Source organism: Lissotriton vulgaris, chromosome 5 (genome assembly GCF_964263255.1).
Source record: "Lissotriton vulgaris chromosome 5, aLisVul1.2, whole genome shotgun sequence".
Lineage (NCBI taxonomy): Eukaryota > Metazoa > Chordata > Amphibia > Caudata > Salamandridae > Lissotriton > Lissotriton vulgaris.
This window is the reverse complement of record NC_141693.1, coordinates 201,772,472-201,785,143: the sequence shown is the minus strand read 5'-3', so window position 1 is coordinate 201,785,143 and position 12,672 is coordinate 201,772,472. Positions and strand designations below refer to the sequence as shown.

The window sequence follows — 12,672 nt, the reverse complement described above, 5'->3', positions numbered from 1 at the left end:
AATACAATCACAAATCGAGAATAGATTAAGCCCTTTTCTGTTACAGTCTCAAAGATTCTGTTAAGGACCTGGTTTACTTGCCATCGCACCTATCAGACCACTCCGCTATTCGTTTTACTCTAACCCTTTCCCAGCAGTCAAGACACCCCTCTTGGTCCTTTGACCGGTCAATTCTTCTAGAAGAGGAAGAATCTAGCTTCCTCATCGTGCAGACCACCTCGTTCTTGGAATTAAACTTAAACTCTGCGAAGATTGCAACAGTATGGGACACACTAAAAGCCTATCTAAGGGGCTGTATAACTAACCGAGCCTCCCATAGAGCGAAGAAATACAGAGAAGCAATCGCAAACATCGAGCAAGAGCTAGCAACCATAGACCTCAAAAGTGGTTCCAACGCTCCATCTAATGTAGATCAAAAGAGGTGGGAGGAGTTAAAAAGAGACCTAGAAAACTTACTTCAAAACAGAGTGACTAAGAGGTGGGAAGCTAGCAAGCTCCAACACTTCGAATACGGAGAGGCTGCGGGCAAGGTGTTGGCCTGGAAAATTAAATCAGACCAAGCCAAAAAATACATCAGGGAAATAAAGGTGGAGGGGGAATCGACTGCTAGAACTTCAACTTCAGGAATCGGAAGTGCCTTCCATAATTTCTTTAGGGATATCTACAAAGAGGAAATCATTGAGGATGTATTGGTCCAGGAAAATTGGTTAGACCAGATCGAACTACCCTCTTTTTTACCAGAACAAAGGGAGAGCCTGGACCAAGAAATATCAGAACTAGAAGTCTGTAATGCCATCAATCGATTAAAACGAGGGAAAGCGGCAGGACCAGACGGTCTACCAGGGGAGTTATACCGTGTTCTTGGCCCCGCTATCACTCCAACCTTAAGAATCCTCTTTAACGATATCCTTATGAAAGGCGCAGCCCCACCTGAGTCAATGAAAGAGGCGACCATAGTCCTAATACCCAAACCAGGAAAGGATCATATCGGCCGATTTCGCTCCTCAATGACGATTATAAAATCTTTGCTGCAATTTTGTCAAAGCGGCTGGGGGGCGAAATCGGGTCGATAATATACGACGACCAGAAGGGATTCATACAAGGGCGTCAGCTGGCAGATCTTACTTATGATCTGATAGGCACAATCGACATCGCCTCAACCTTCTCTCTTCCTTTGGGTGTCTTGACTTTAGATGCCACTAAAGCTTTCGACCGCGTCAACTGGTCTTATTTGATAGCTATCATGAGAAAGTTTAGGTTTGGGGAAAGGTTTTCTCGAGCTATTAACCTCCTGTATAGGGACCCAAAAGCCAGGCTCATGATTAACGGCGTTTGCACTGAACCTTTTGAGATTAAGAGAGGCACCAGGCAGGGCTGCCCGCTCTCCCCGCTCCTTTTTAATATTTACATAGAACCCTTTGTGCAAGTTCTTAGAGAAGAGCCTAATATTCCACCATTTGAATTTGGGGGATGGGGGAAGCGGGTAGGACTCTATGCTGACGACATCCTTGTTTACACAACCAACCCCGTAGAAGCATTCCCCATTGTTGTAAGAAGGGCAAAGGAATTCGGGCGGATCTCCGGATATGAAATCAATGAGGGAAAGACAGAGATCATGACATGGAATTTAGACAATGTAAACCTCTCGGTGTCTCCTTCCATGCGTTACTTGGGTATTAAGATCACCCAGGACATTAGTAAACTAGCTCAGACTAACCTAGACCGGGTCTCCCGAGAATGTAGGACATTACTAAAATCTTGGTCCTTTCTCCCCTTAACGCTTCGTGGGAGGACAAGTCTGATAAAAATGTCCATCCTGCCCAAATATAATTTTATTTTCAATTCCATCCCCTTAACCTTTGATAAAAAGCAGCTTCATAAATGCCAGCAAGAAATCAATTCCTTTATTTGGAAGTACAAAACAACTAGACTGGCATGGAAGAAACTTAGGAGGAGGAGGGAAAAGGGAGGATTAGCATTGCCAGATCTCCAATACTACGCTTGGGCTTTTCAACTGACCCATTCAAGGATGTTACTAAAAGTTCCATCAGACTCCTCAAACGGGAAAATGTTCAAAGCCATGCTGGTTGGGGCTAATCTGCCACTAGACTGGTTCATGTTTAAGTTTGGTGACCAGAGATTTTTAAATAAAGTAAGATTCAAGACTCTACTATCCCTGGTAAAGGACTGGGTGCAAATAAAAACAATCCTAGGGCTGGCTTATTTCTCAAACTTCGCTCCGATCTGGGACTCCCCTGGCCTTCCCCTGTGCTTGAATGACAGTCTAGCGGTCCCTATCAAGGAAGCTGAGATTTATAGATGGGGCGATCTTCTTGCAGGAGGAAAGTTTGTGGAGTGGGAAAACTTACATGAAAACGTCGGTCCCGGTTTTATTTAGTAATCCAAGTTATGTTCAGCAAATAATATGTCTAAGTGTCAACCCATTTTGTCATTCCCATCTAACCGATTTGAAGTTGTGTTTCCACTTTCTTGACCGATCCGGAGTCACTGACGGAACACAGAGCTATCCAATAATTTCTTTTCCAACAAGGTACGAATACCAGGTGCCGTCCGCTAACAATCAGATGAATGAGGTTCATGTTCATTGTTAAACCATATTCCCTTTTGCTCTTTCTTCCACCCTCCAGCTCCATTACCTTAAGATCCTCTGCTTTGTTGTAGTATACCACGTGAGACGCTCTGGGGCCACTCACCTTCAGTGCTTTACACAATGCTCCCTTTTAAACTGCACTTTACATTTTTTATCTGTACAAATACCATCTGGTCCATGTCCTGAGGTGATCCCCGCCTAACCACCACATTGAAATGAATCATCTACCTCTGCAAAGGAAGAAGGGCACCTTAACTTGCAGCTAGCTGGGACTACCAAGAGGATTCAACCGTAGACGGATATTGCCCCCACCTTTGATCACTGGTGCCATCTCCTTGTTACCCCTTCTCAGAGCCTTGTGGAAATCAAGTTGAATCATTTCCCTAAATAGCCAAATACATTTATTGGTGGGCGTTGAGCCTTAAAATTCTTGTTTCGATGTAAAGCACTACCGTCCCTTTCGTGTGACGGGCAATGGTTCTCTCCACTACTAAAAAGCAGCTTGTTTTTAAATGTAGTGCCCAAATGCACTAACTTGTAAAAACCTCTCTCAAAGATCAAATATGTGTAGAATAACACAACTACTTTCAAAGATAATGTATGTTATGATAATACAATCATCCTTGGGCAGCAGAATAACCTCTTGTTCCCTGATAGTTTATAACTCAAACAAAAGTGCCGGGGAAGGTATTTCTTTTTTTGAGACCAAAGGAGGCATTGATTGAAAATAAAGATGTGGGTGGCATCTTACTTCCTTCAGACGGTGTTCCTTCTCAGCTACAATGTGCTGGATCATCATGGCCACCGAATATACCCAGGAAATCACCATGCAGAGTGGCATCATGTGTTCAATCACAAACAGAAAGCTGGAAGAAACAAAGGGAAGAGTTGCCATGGAAAAAAACACACACTACCGGACTCCGTGATTCCATTTTGTGGCAGATCTCGCTCAATACTGTGCGATGAGCATCAGCAAAGGCAGCTCAACTCTCATCCATTCCTCAAAGGTCTGTATATTAAAAGGGTTTCAATTTCAAAATGGTAAATTTTTTATTAAAATGTAATATTTCATGCCCTTTCTCTGAGCCAAGGGAAACAAATGGGACAGAGTGAGGCTCAACTCCTGTGATTGAGAGGGAAAAGGGTAAGTGGTCAATAGGGAGAACTCCATACACGGAAACATCTTTTAAATTAATTGCATTTGAAGTAGGGCTTCCTAAGCCCCAACACAAGGTGTGAATGTTCCCATAAATTAGGACTTATGAGAGGTGGACATCAGATAAACAATTAACATGCAAAAAGCCAGGGATTATTGGGTTTAGGCACTTTAGCATTGGTCTAGGACTCAGGCAATAAGGGAGACATCACAGAAGCATGTGATCTTGCTACTCTCTTCGCTACTACAAGATGGCGCTGGCACGCACTGGAAACATTCACCTAATCACACTTACAGGGGAGAGTCTTGTCAAAGTTACTTTGAGCAGCCAGAACTACCTCTACATTTCAACTATCTACCCAAGGTTACACATACTAGGGGTACTTACTCATCTCTGGTGTAACATGGGTAGGGAAACATCTGCACATAGCTCCCGGGTTCCACCACGTCGTGTCCAACAAATGTGTTAATAATGGCACGGTCCATCATGTCTGCGCAAATTAAGATAAGAGACAGTTATAAACCCTGTGCATGTTCTTCATGTACAGCCAGTCGCAGAAGAATCCAGAGTTTGGTATAAGCAGGTTTATAACTTTACGCAGTTGTCCATGCAAAAATGGTCTATATGAGTATAGGTACAGAATCCATGCATGCACAATGCTCCATTTATCTACCAATATGTGCAGTGTATGTAACCAGAGTGCATTTTTTCCTGTAAATCTGGTGGGAGGCTGAAGCATTGGAAATCTTTAAAGAAATCAAATTTGCTTCTTTGGGAAGTCATTAGACCAGAGGGTCTGCACAGCCAGGCCACTAGACAACAAATATGTGCTATTGTCTCAGCTGATTTACACGTGTCTCTATAATCAACCTTAAAGTGCTGCCTTTAGGTTTGGGCCTCACCTTGGATCCACACAAAACCGTAGAGGAAGTAGAAGCGTCCCCCTGTGTTTGGACCCGGCCTCCAGTATGCCCGACGAATCTCATTGGTTTTCTCTGTGAAGCTGGAGTTCTGGCGGATCTTGTACATCACGTGTGGAGGGAGAGTTCCATCTTCACGTGTCTGAAATATTACACCTTGGAGAAGAGCAGAGAACAGCCATGAAATGGAGATCAGAGCACTAATATCAGGTGGAGAAGAGAAGAAAGTCCAGGGGGACACTAATGTATTGCAGGGAGAGGGGGCAAGGGTGAATTTGGCGAAAGGGTAAAGGAAAACAGCATACAAAGGGGCAAAGGGCACAAGAAGATATATTGACAAAAAATGGAAACACAGAAACAAGAAACCTTGATGAACAACAAAGGTTAAAAACTTGGAAACAAAAGGCAAAAAAGCTCTCTTGAGGCAGAAAAGATGGTACCAAACCATGTGAAACTGCACTAAATGAAGAAAAAGGGTGCACTGACGAAGGTTAATTCAAGAAGCCATCAATGGGACCCAGGAGAATGGGAACATGATGAAGTGGGTGTGGGGGTGGAAAATGGAGAAAGGTAGAAACGTTTGGTAGGATTAGACAGACAGAGGGGTCAGTGTGGTACAAAATGGATAAAAAGAGATCCAAAAGGAGAAAAAAAGGGACATAGCAGATAGAAATGTTACACAACCATAGGAAAACTTGGTGATAAATGTGGAAAAGTGCACAGTAAAAAACTTTTCGAAGGGAAGGTTTTTGGATGCAGGGAAGGACGAAGAAGTGGGATGACGGAGCAATGGTGAAACAAGGGAAAAGGGAAGGATACAAGAGAAGCTGGAGATGTGCAAGCATTGACAGAAAAAAAGACCAAGGAACACATGTAGAACAAAGGAGGGGAAAAGAGAAGAAATGGGGAAGAGAAGGAAGGTAGAAAGGACAAATGCAAGCTAAACGGAGGACTGAAGAAGATAAAAAAATATACAAGAAAAGACAATGCAGCAGGGTAGACCTCAAAGAAGACCAGGTGAAAAAGTAATAAGTGTAGAAGGAAGGCAGAGTGTTCTGAAGGAATAAAGAGAAGTGTAGACGCATGAAAGAGGAAGGGCAGGTGTAAAACGGTGAACAAGGATGGGAGCCAGAGGGAGAAGTGAGGGACAAGGAGGTACATGTTAGTCAATTGGTACCATTAGGAATTTCGTAACAAAGGGAAATGTGAGACGAACGGAAAAACAAGGGAAGAAACAAGAGATCAGAAAAGAAATGGGGAGACCTCACAAAACAATAGTTATGGTAAGGGGACTCGGGAAGAAGAGATGAAACATGATAGGAACAAGTAAAGAGAAGGGAATACCGGAACAAGGGGGGGAGAGACGAAAAACAAGACTAAGAAAGAGAAGATTAAAGCGGGACCAGTCGGAACTAGGAGAGTACGGGAAGAAAAGAAGGATGGGGAATGATGGAGTGGGAAAGGGAAAAGGAGGACGAATAGTAGGAACAAACAAAAAAAGATGAGAATCGTTGCAGGGAAGGGTCTCGGACAGGATGGTGGAAAGAAGAAAAAGTGCACGCTGTCAAGCAGGGAAAAGCCAGAGGAATCAGCATTGACAGAGAAACAGATAGTGTCTTACTGGCAAACACTGTGACATTGTCATGATACGCCTGGTTGAGTGTGTAGTTCACAATGCTTTCTTCATTAGGAAACCCTTTGAAGATGTCCACGCTGACCTGAAGAGGAAAGGTCATAAACGGTTAGTACAAACACCTCCTACAACAGTATGTGGTTTGGGGTGCAAAGAGACATCAACACACCCTGGGGAACCAAATGCCCCCCATTGCTAATCTGTCCATTTGAGAATACTAGGCAGGAACAACTGAACTAAAGTCACAATGTGTTCTTCCAACCAATCCATTGTTTTTTTTTTAAATTACACGAAGTTTCAGACTCTGAACAAAATGCAAAGTTACTATAAAACAGGTTCAAAATGCAACATCAAAATACAGAATTAGAATCACAGAAACACGATGCATTCAATAACTCAATGCACATTAACAAGTTTAAGAACATAACAAAAGACTGTATAACTTAGAACCTTAGGCAAGATAAGCTTCAAGCATAAAGCACTGTTGTGGGGAGTTTTAGGCTCCGAGTGAATTTTCCCGATTCATGCCCTTATATAGGTACAATTCACATTGTCCTTATATAGGCATAGAAATGATTCCCTTATTTAGACATAGCCCATGCAGGCCAAATACAGGCATGGCTACTTCCACTCGTACAAAACGTCACGATTTCTAGGAAAATCGGCTTAAGCAGTTAGGGAACTTCCCCTTGCTTGAATATTGATTTGTCCTCGAATTCATGTACTTTGCAAAGAACTACTATTCCCTGACTTTATCATGCTCAACCTTACATCAAACTAGACACCTTCAAGGTATAAATATGACTTCACTTGCTCAAGCAAGACACGACGGTGGTGCGGAGCAGTTCAACTATCTACTTGCCAGACGGAGCTCACTACAGCAAGTGCTGAAGGAAGCCGAGCCTCCAGCTGACGCATTGATCAAGAGGCTGCCTTTCTCTAGCTGAGAATCCAGCTCCAGTATTTCCAAGCTTTTCTTGCGGGATGTTGGGAAATCGAGTCCCGAGACAGAGATACCAGACCTACCTCATTCTAACTAAGGTATGGAGCGGATTAGAACCTAAGAGAAATCTTGATAGATTATTGGCAAAGAAAACTAAACCTAGGCTACACAATACTTACTTCTTCTCGCGTACTAGACTTAGGTTAGGTACATTGCGGTAGGCGTATTTTAGAAGCACCAGTTGAGTATTTTAGTCATTGTTATTTATGTAAGTATTTTATGGCTTAGAAACCATACAATGCTTTTACAGTATTCTTTTATAATATTGTTTTCACTGTACGCATTATACTTTGCAGTCTGCATAGCGATTGCAGCAGTTCATTTATTTTGCATGAGAAAGAAGACTGTTCAACAAACCTTTTTATTGAAAACTCCTGTCTCTCTATTTCTCTGCAACTTTGTATAAACTAAGCATGCACGATTGACTGAATGAAATACTTATCTATTGTTTCCACAACTCTAGAGATATATTTCTTATTCTTGGGAAACAAAATTGTCATGTTTATGCGGTTGTCAGAAACTAATCCCTTCTTGTGTATTCGAGAAAGTTTCTAGTGACCTCTGAGTTAGCTGGCACACCCACAATTAAGTTTAGTATATTCGATAGAGACCTAGTTGACCTCAGTCCTACCTCTAATCTATAGGCTATATTATTCCAATGCGCAGAGCCTATTGGGAATATAGGAACTACACTACAGCACGTGCTCAATTCTTTCGAAAAAACTGGTGTTAAAGCATGCTTGAGGGAGGGGGGGAGACGTCACTGAAGTAAGCAGGTTCCCTCTTCCCACTGGAGCAGGGTTTAAAGACACAAGGAGGTTCAACAGCATTCATTTCACAGACGCTTGGAGATCAGTGCAGGATTCTAGCTGGTGCAGTCCAACCTTTTGTAGTGTTGAAACTTTCACACTGCTCAGACCCTTTTCATAATTCGACAAAAACATCACCTCCTAAACATGAAATGGCACAGTTTCACGTATTTGGGTTAATCAAGCCCACACAGCAGACTTCTCATTCCTAGTCCTTCACTTTAAAGCTCTGTAGAACTACTCTCTCTGCAGTGGACTCTGGGAGGAATGACAGCCAAGCTTCCACCCAGACACCTACAGAAAGAGTGAAAACCAAACTGGGCGAGAGAGACAGAAGAGAGAGAGAGAAAAAGAAGAGAGAGAGAGAGGAGAGAGAGAGAGAGAAAGAAAAAAAGAAGAGAGAGAGAGAGAGAGAGAGAGAAAAAGAGAGAGAGAGAGAGAGAGAGAGAGAGAGAGAGAGAGAGAGAGAGAGAGAGAAAGAAGAGAGAGAGAGAGAGAGAGAGAGAAAAAAAGAAGAGAGAGAGAGAAAAAAAGAAGAGAGAGAGAGAGAAAAAAAGAAGAGAGAGAGAGAAAAAAAAGAAGAGAGAGAGAGAGAGAAAGAAGAGAGAGAGAGAGAGAGAGAGAGGAGAGAGAGAGAGAGAGAGGAGAGAGAGAGAAAAAGAAGAGAGAGAGAGAGGAGAGAGAGAGAGAGAGAGAGAAAAAAGAAGAGAGAGAGAGAGAGAGAGAGAGAGAGAGAAAGAAGAGAGAGAGTGAGAGAGAGAGAGAGAGAGAGAGAGAGAGAGAAAGAAGAGAGAGAGAGAGGGGAGAGAGAGAGAGAGAGAAAAGAGAGGAGAGGGAGAGAGAGAGAAAAGAGAGGAGAGAGAGGAGAGAGAGGGAGAGGGAGAGATGGAGGGGGAGAGGGAGAGATGGAGGGGGAGAGGGAGAGGGAGGGGGAGGGGGAGAGGGAAGGGGAGGGGGAGAGAGAGAGAGGGAGAGGAAGAGAAAAAGAAGAGAGAGAAAGAGGAGAGAGAGAGAGAGAACGCCATGGAGGAGCAGCAGCTAACCAAACTGGGCATCTCTCACTCATGGAAAGAGAGCTGCTCTGTCTCTCACCCATATATGGGCAGAGCGAGAACCAAGCTTTGCCTCTGTCACCTATGAAGAGCGGGACGGTCTGTGTCTCTCACACATCTATGGCTGCAGTGACAGCAAGTCTGCTCACAGGCCCTTGTGGAAGAAGAGAGGTGTCTGCAGCGTCTGCCATTCCGCGTTTCAATCACTGATGGAAGAGTGATAGCTCCCAGTCTTTCCCTCATTCACCCGACAACCTCCCTCCAGCCCGGAGAGCCACACAGTGCTAAAGCTGGACTCGGATACGTCTGCATGACATCACCAGGACAATGGAAGATTCCATGACATCATTGGTCTATCAACACCAGGCAACACCTCCCACATAAATGATAGAATCCCCACCTCTCACAGACCCCCATTTTCATGGACGACTCACTGGGCGGCTGTAGTGTGGGTTGTGCAGAGGCTGCAGGGCAATAATTAATAACAAGCCTTGGTAAAGCCAATAGGTTTCACCTCTGCGAAATCTATTGGTTTTGTCAATGTTTTTAGACATGTTACACAGCTGCCCTAGCGGCTATGTAGCATGTAGCAAGCCAATAGGTTTCACCTCTGCGAAATCTATTGGTTTTGTCAATGTTTTTAGACATGTTACACAGCTGCCCTAGCGGCTATGTAGCATGTTTTAAACTTTTTTGAAAAGCACTATGACGCGGTCAATGCTGTCCACGTAATTTTTTTAAAATTTTTTTTTAATAAACTTTAATCTATTTTGTACAGCGGCTGGCACCGCTGTGCAACATGTTTTAGAAAAATATTATTAACATAAGCAGTAGATTTGGGGTAGAGTTGGTACGGGCCAGTGTGCCTGTGAGGCTGCTAGGTCTATGACTGCACTCCCTCACTATCCTTGAGTGACCTGCAGAGGTGATCCCATCAGGCCACTCTCCCTGCGTTTTTGTGATTCCCAATGGGTTTCAAACTGAGATCTACCTCATGAATATTAATGACGTAGGTCTATTTGCGACTCACTGGGAATCGCAAAAGGTGTCAAAGACAAATTTGTACATTGGTGTTTTCGATTACCAAATAGCGAAATCACAAAAATTTGCTCTTTGGTAATGGCAAACGATTACCAACGTGCATCTGGCCCTTAATCTCTAAATGCCTAATCGAATATAAACAAGAAAGCCCACAGGGAAACTGTTCCTGTGTAATGGTTAAGTGATGCTCATGTACTGCTATACTTTCGGCTCGAGTTTGCGCTACATAAAAGTGCAGAAAAAATTCATTTGATAACAAGCATTTGCAATGCAATAGGTCTCGCATTAGGAAAGTTTGAGCTATTGGTATTGTAAATGACACATTTTTTTTATATGTGTTGGCTTTGAAAATATATAAATTAATAGCATTGTTATTCACAAAGCCAATAGCTTACACTTTCCTAATGCGAGTCCTATTGGCTAGGGCAATGCTTGTTGGTAGCAAGCAAGGACAGTGCTGTGGTTGAGCTGAGTGATGTGGTGGTGTCCCCAAGTGATGTGGTGGTGTCCCCGAGTGATGTGGTGGTGTCCCCGAGTAATGGAGGGTGGAGTTGGAGGGTGGAGTTGGAGGGTGGAGTTGGAAATTGGAGGGTGGAGTAGAAAATTGGAGGGTGGAGTAGGAAGTTGGAGGGTGGAGTTGGAAGTTGGAGGGTGGAGTTGGAAGTTGGAGGGTGGAGTTGGAAGTTGGAGGGTTGAGTTGGAAGTTGGAGGGTTGTGTTGGTAGTTGGAGGGTGGAGTTGGAAGGAGGCTGGAGTTGGAAGGTGGCGTTGGAAGTTGGAAGGTGGAGTTGGAAGTTGGAAGGTGGAGTTGGAAGTTGGAGGGTGGAGTTGGAGGGAGAGCAAGGAGTAAAAGAAAGAGCGTGGGTGCAAGAGCGAGAAAGACGTAGAGAGAGGAGAAAAAAAATAACACTAGTGGTGTGTACGTAGAAAGGGAAAAAAATTGTGTTAAAAACACCTGGCGACTGCTTATATTTTTCAATATTCAGCATTGAAAGAGAAAGTAGGTTAGCGAGAGGGATGTTACAGGGAGAGTGAGGGAGAGCGCGAGAACGAGAGAGAACTACAGGGGAGGAATGGAGATAAAGAGAGCAAGGAGTAACAGAAAGCGCGTGGGTGCGAGAGCGAGAAAGAGACGTGAGGAGAGGAGCTTTTAGTGAGGGGCAAAAGGCCCACTGGTGGGCTTTAGCTAATGCATGGCGAGTGTAGGGCTAAAAGAACAAGATAGCGGGGAGTGCATTCCTTTCAAGTCTGATGCGGGGGCCGGGGAGCAAATGGTGAGGCTCATGCACTGGCCATAATCCGCATTCCAAAGCCCTCTGGCATCAAAGGAAGGGTGGGAGGGAACGAGCATATGGGGTGTGAGCGATATCGAAAGTAAGAGGGGGAGCAGGAAGTAAGGCCAAGCGTGCGCTGGCGAAATCAGTCCAGATGCCAGCTTCGCGCTTGAATGCCTCACATGCACTGGCCATAATCTGCATTCCAAAGCCCTCTTGTTAGGCTTTCTGGAACCCCTACATAATTTCTCGCAGAAGCAATGCGCAAGCGCATTGGCTACAGCGAGACCTAAAAATTAATGGTTGTGGTTCATTCAAAACAGCGAAGGGCAGGGTGGTGGGTTTGGAGGCCAAGGAGGAGAGAAGACGACCGCAGATGCACTCTTATGTAGTACCCCTGCAAAATGTAAGTGGTGCTCATGGAAAGCACTCCAATAACTTCGACTCAAGTTTGCGCTACATAAATGCGCCAATAGAAAACAAAATGAATAAAAGCCTCCTGAATGGAGAGTTAGAAAGTTAAAAAGCAATGTGGAGCATGAAGAACACATGCATTCGTATGGAGTGTGTGGAAGCAAGTGGAAATAAAAAAGTACAGCGGAAGCGCACTGCCAGTGGAATGACACTGGCTGCTAGCCACTGGCCGCCAGACGGAAACTGTACTTGATTCAATCTCCAGGGAACAGCCGAGGAAAGAGGAAGTGAAGCCTGATATTGACGCTCTGATGCTGCTGACCAGTGAGAAGTTTGCAAATGTGAGTGACTGCGTAGCCTACAAATAAGTTGACTGTAAGCCCCTTTTAAGGTTTTTTTATTATTATTTTTTTTTAATTACATGACATTTCGCAAACAAGGTGAAAGCGCTGTGCAGGTGAAACCGAAAACGGAGTCTCTCCTTACTTTGATCTTATGTCAATAGCCATTCACATCCTCAGAAAAAAAACAATTACTTCAGATCAATGACTGCTGGGAGGTCAAAAGGACAGATGGCCTTAATGAGAATGCGGCATGTAGGACATGATTAAGAGTTTAGCATATTAACAGGTTTCCCATGGGGCAGCAGCGCTTTCTCAGTCAAAGTGGCTCAATCGATCATCGGATGAACCAATTGGTGCAGAACATCAATGATGGCAGAAGTTCCATCAGCAAATGTGCAAGTAATCAGCGTTCGCA

The 12,672-nt window shown here is 44.0% G+C and overlaps 1 protein-coding gene across 1 annotated transcript in view; it reads right to left on the bottom strand.

The window, feature by feature from the left end:
* Positions 1 to 12,672, bottom strand: part of ABCA2 (ATP binding cassette subfamily A member 2) — a 696,743-nt gene that overhangs the window by 275,766 nt on the left and 408,305 nt on the right. The window contains exons 13-16 of the mRNA XM_086921159.1: positions 6,310 to 6,406; positions 4,671 to 4,844; positions 4,156 to 4,258; positions 3,363 to 3,477 (exon numbers count right to left, since the gene is read on the bottom strand). Coding sequence (XP_086777285.1) covers positions 3,363 to 3,477; positions 4,156 to 4,258; positions 4,671 to 4,844; positions 6,310 to 6,406 — 489 coding nt within the window. The remainder of the gene's footprint in view (positions 1 to 3,362; positions 3,478 to 4,155; positions 4,259 to 4,670; positions 4,845 to 6,309; positions 6,407 to 12,672) is intronic.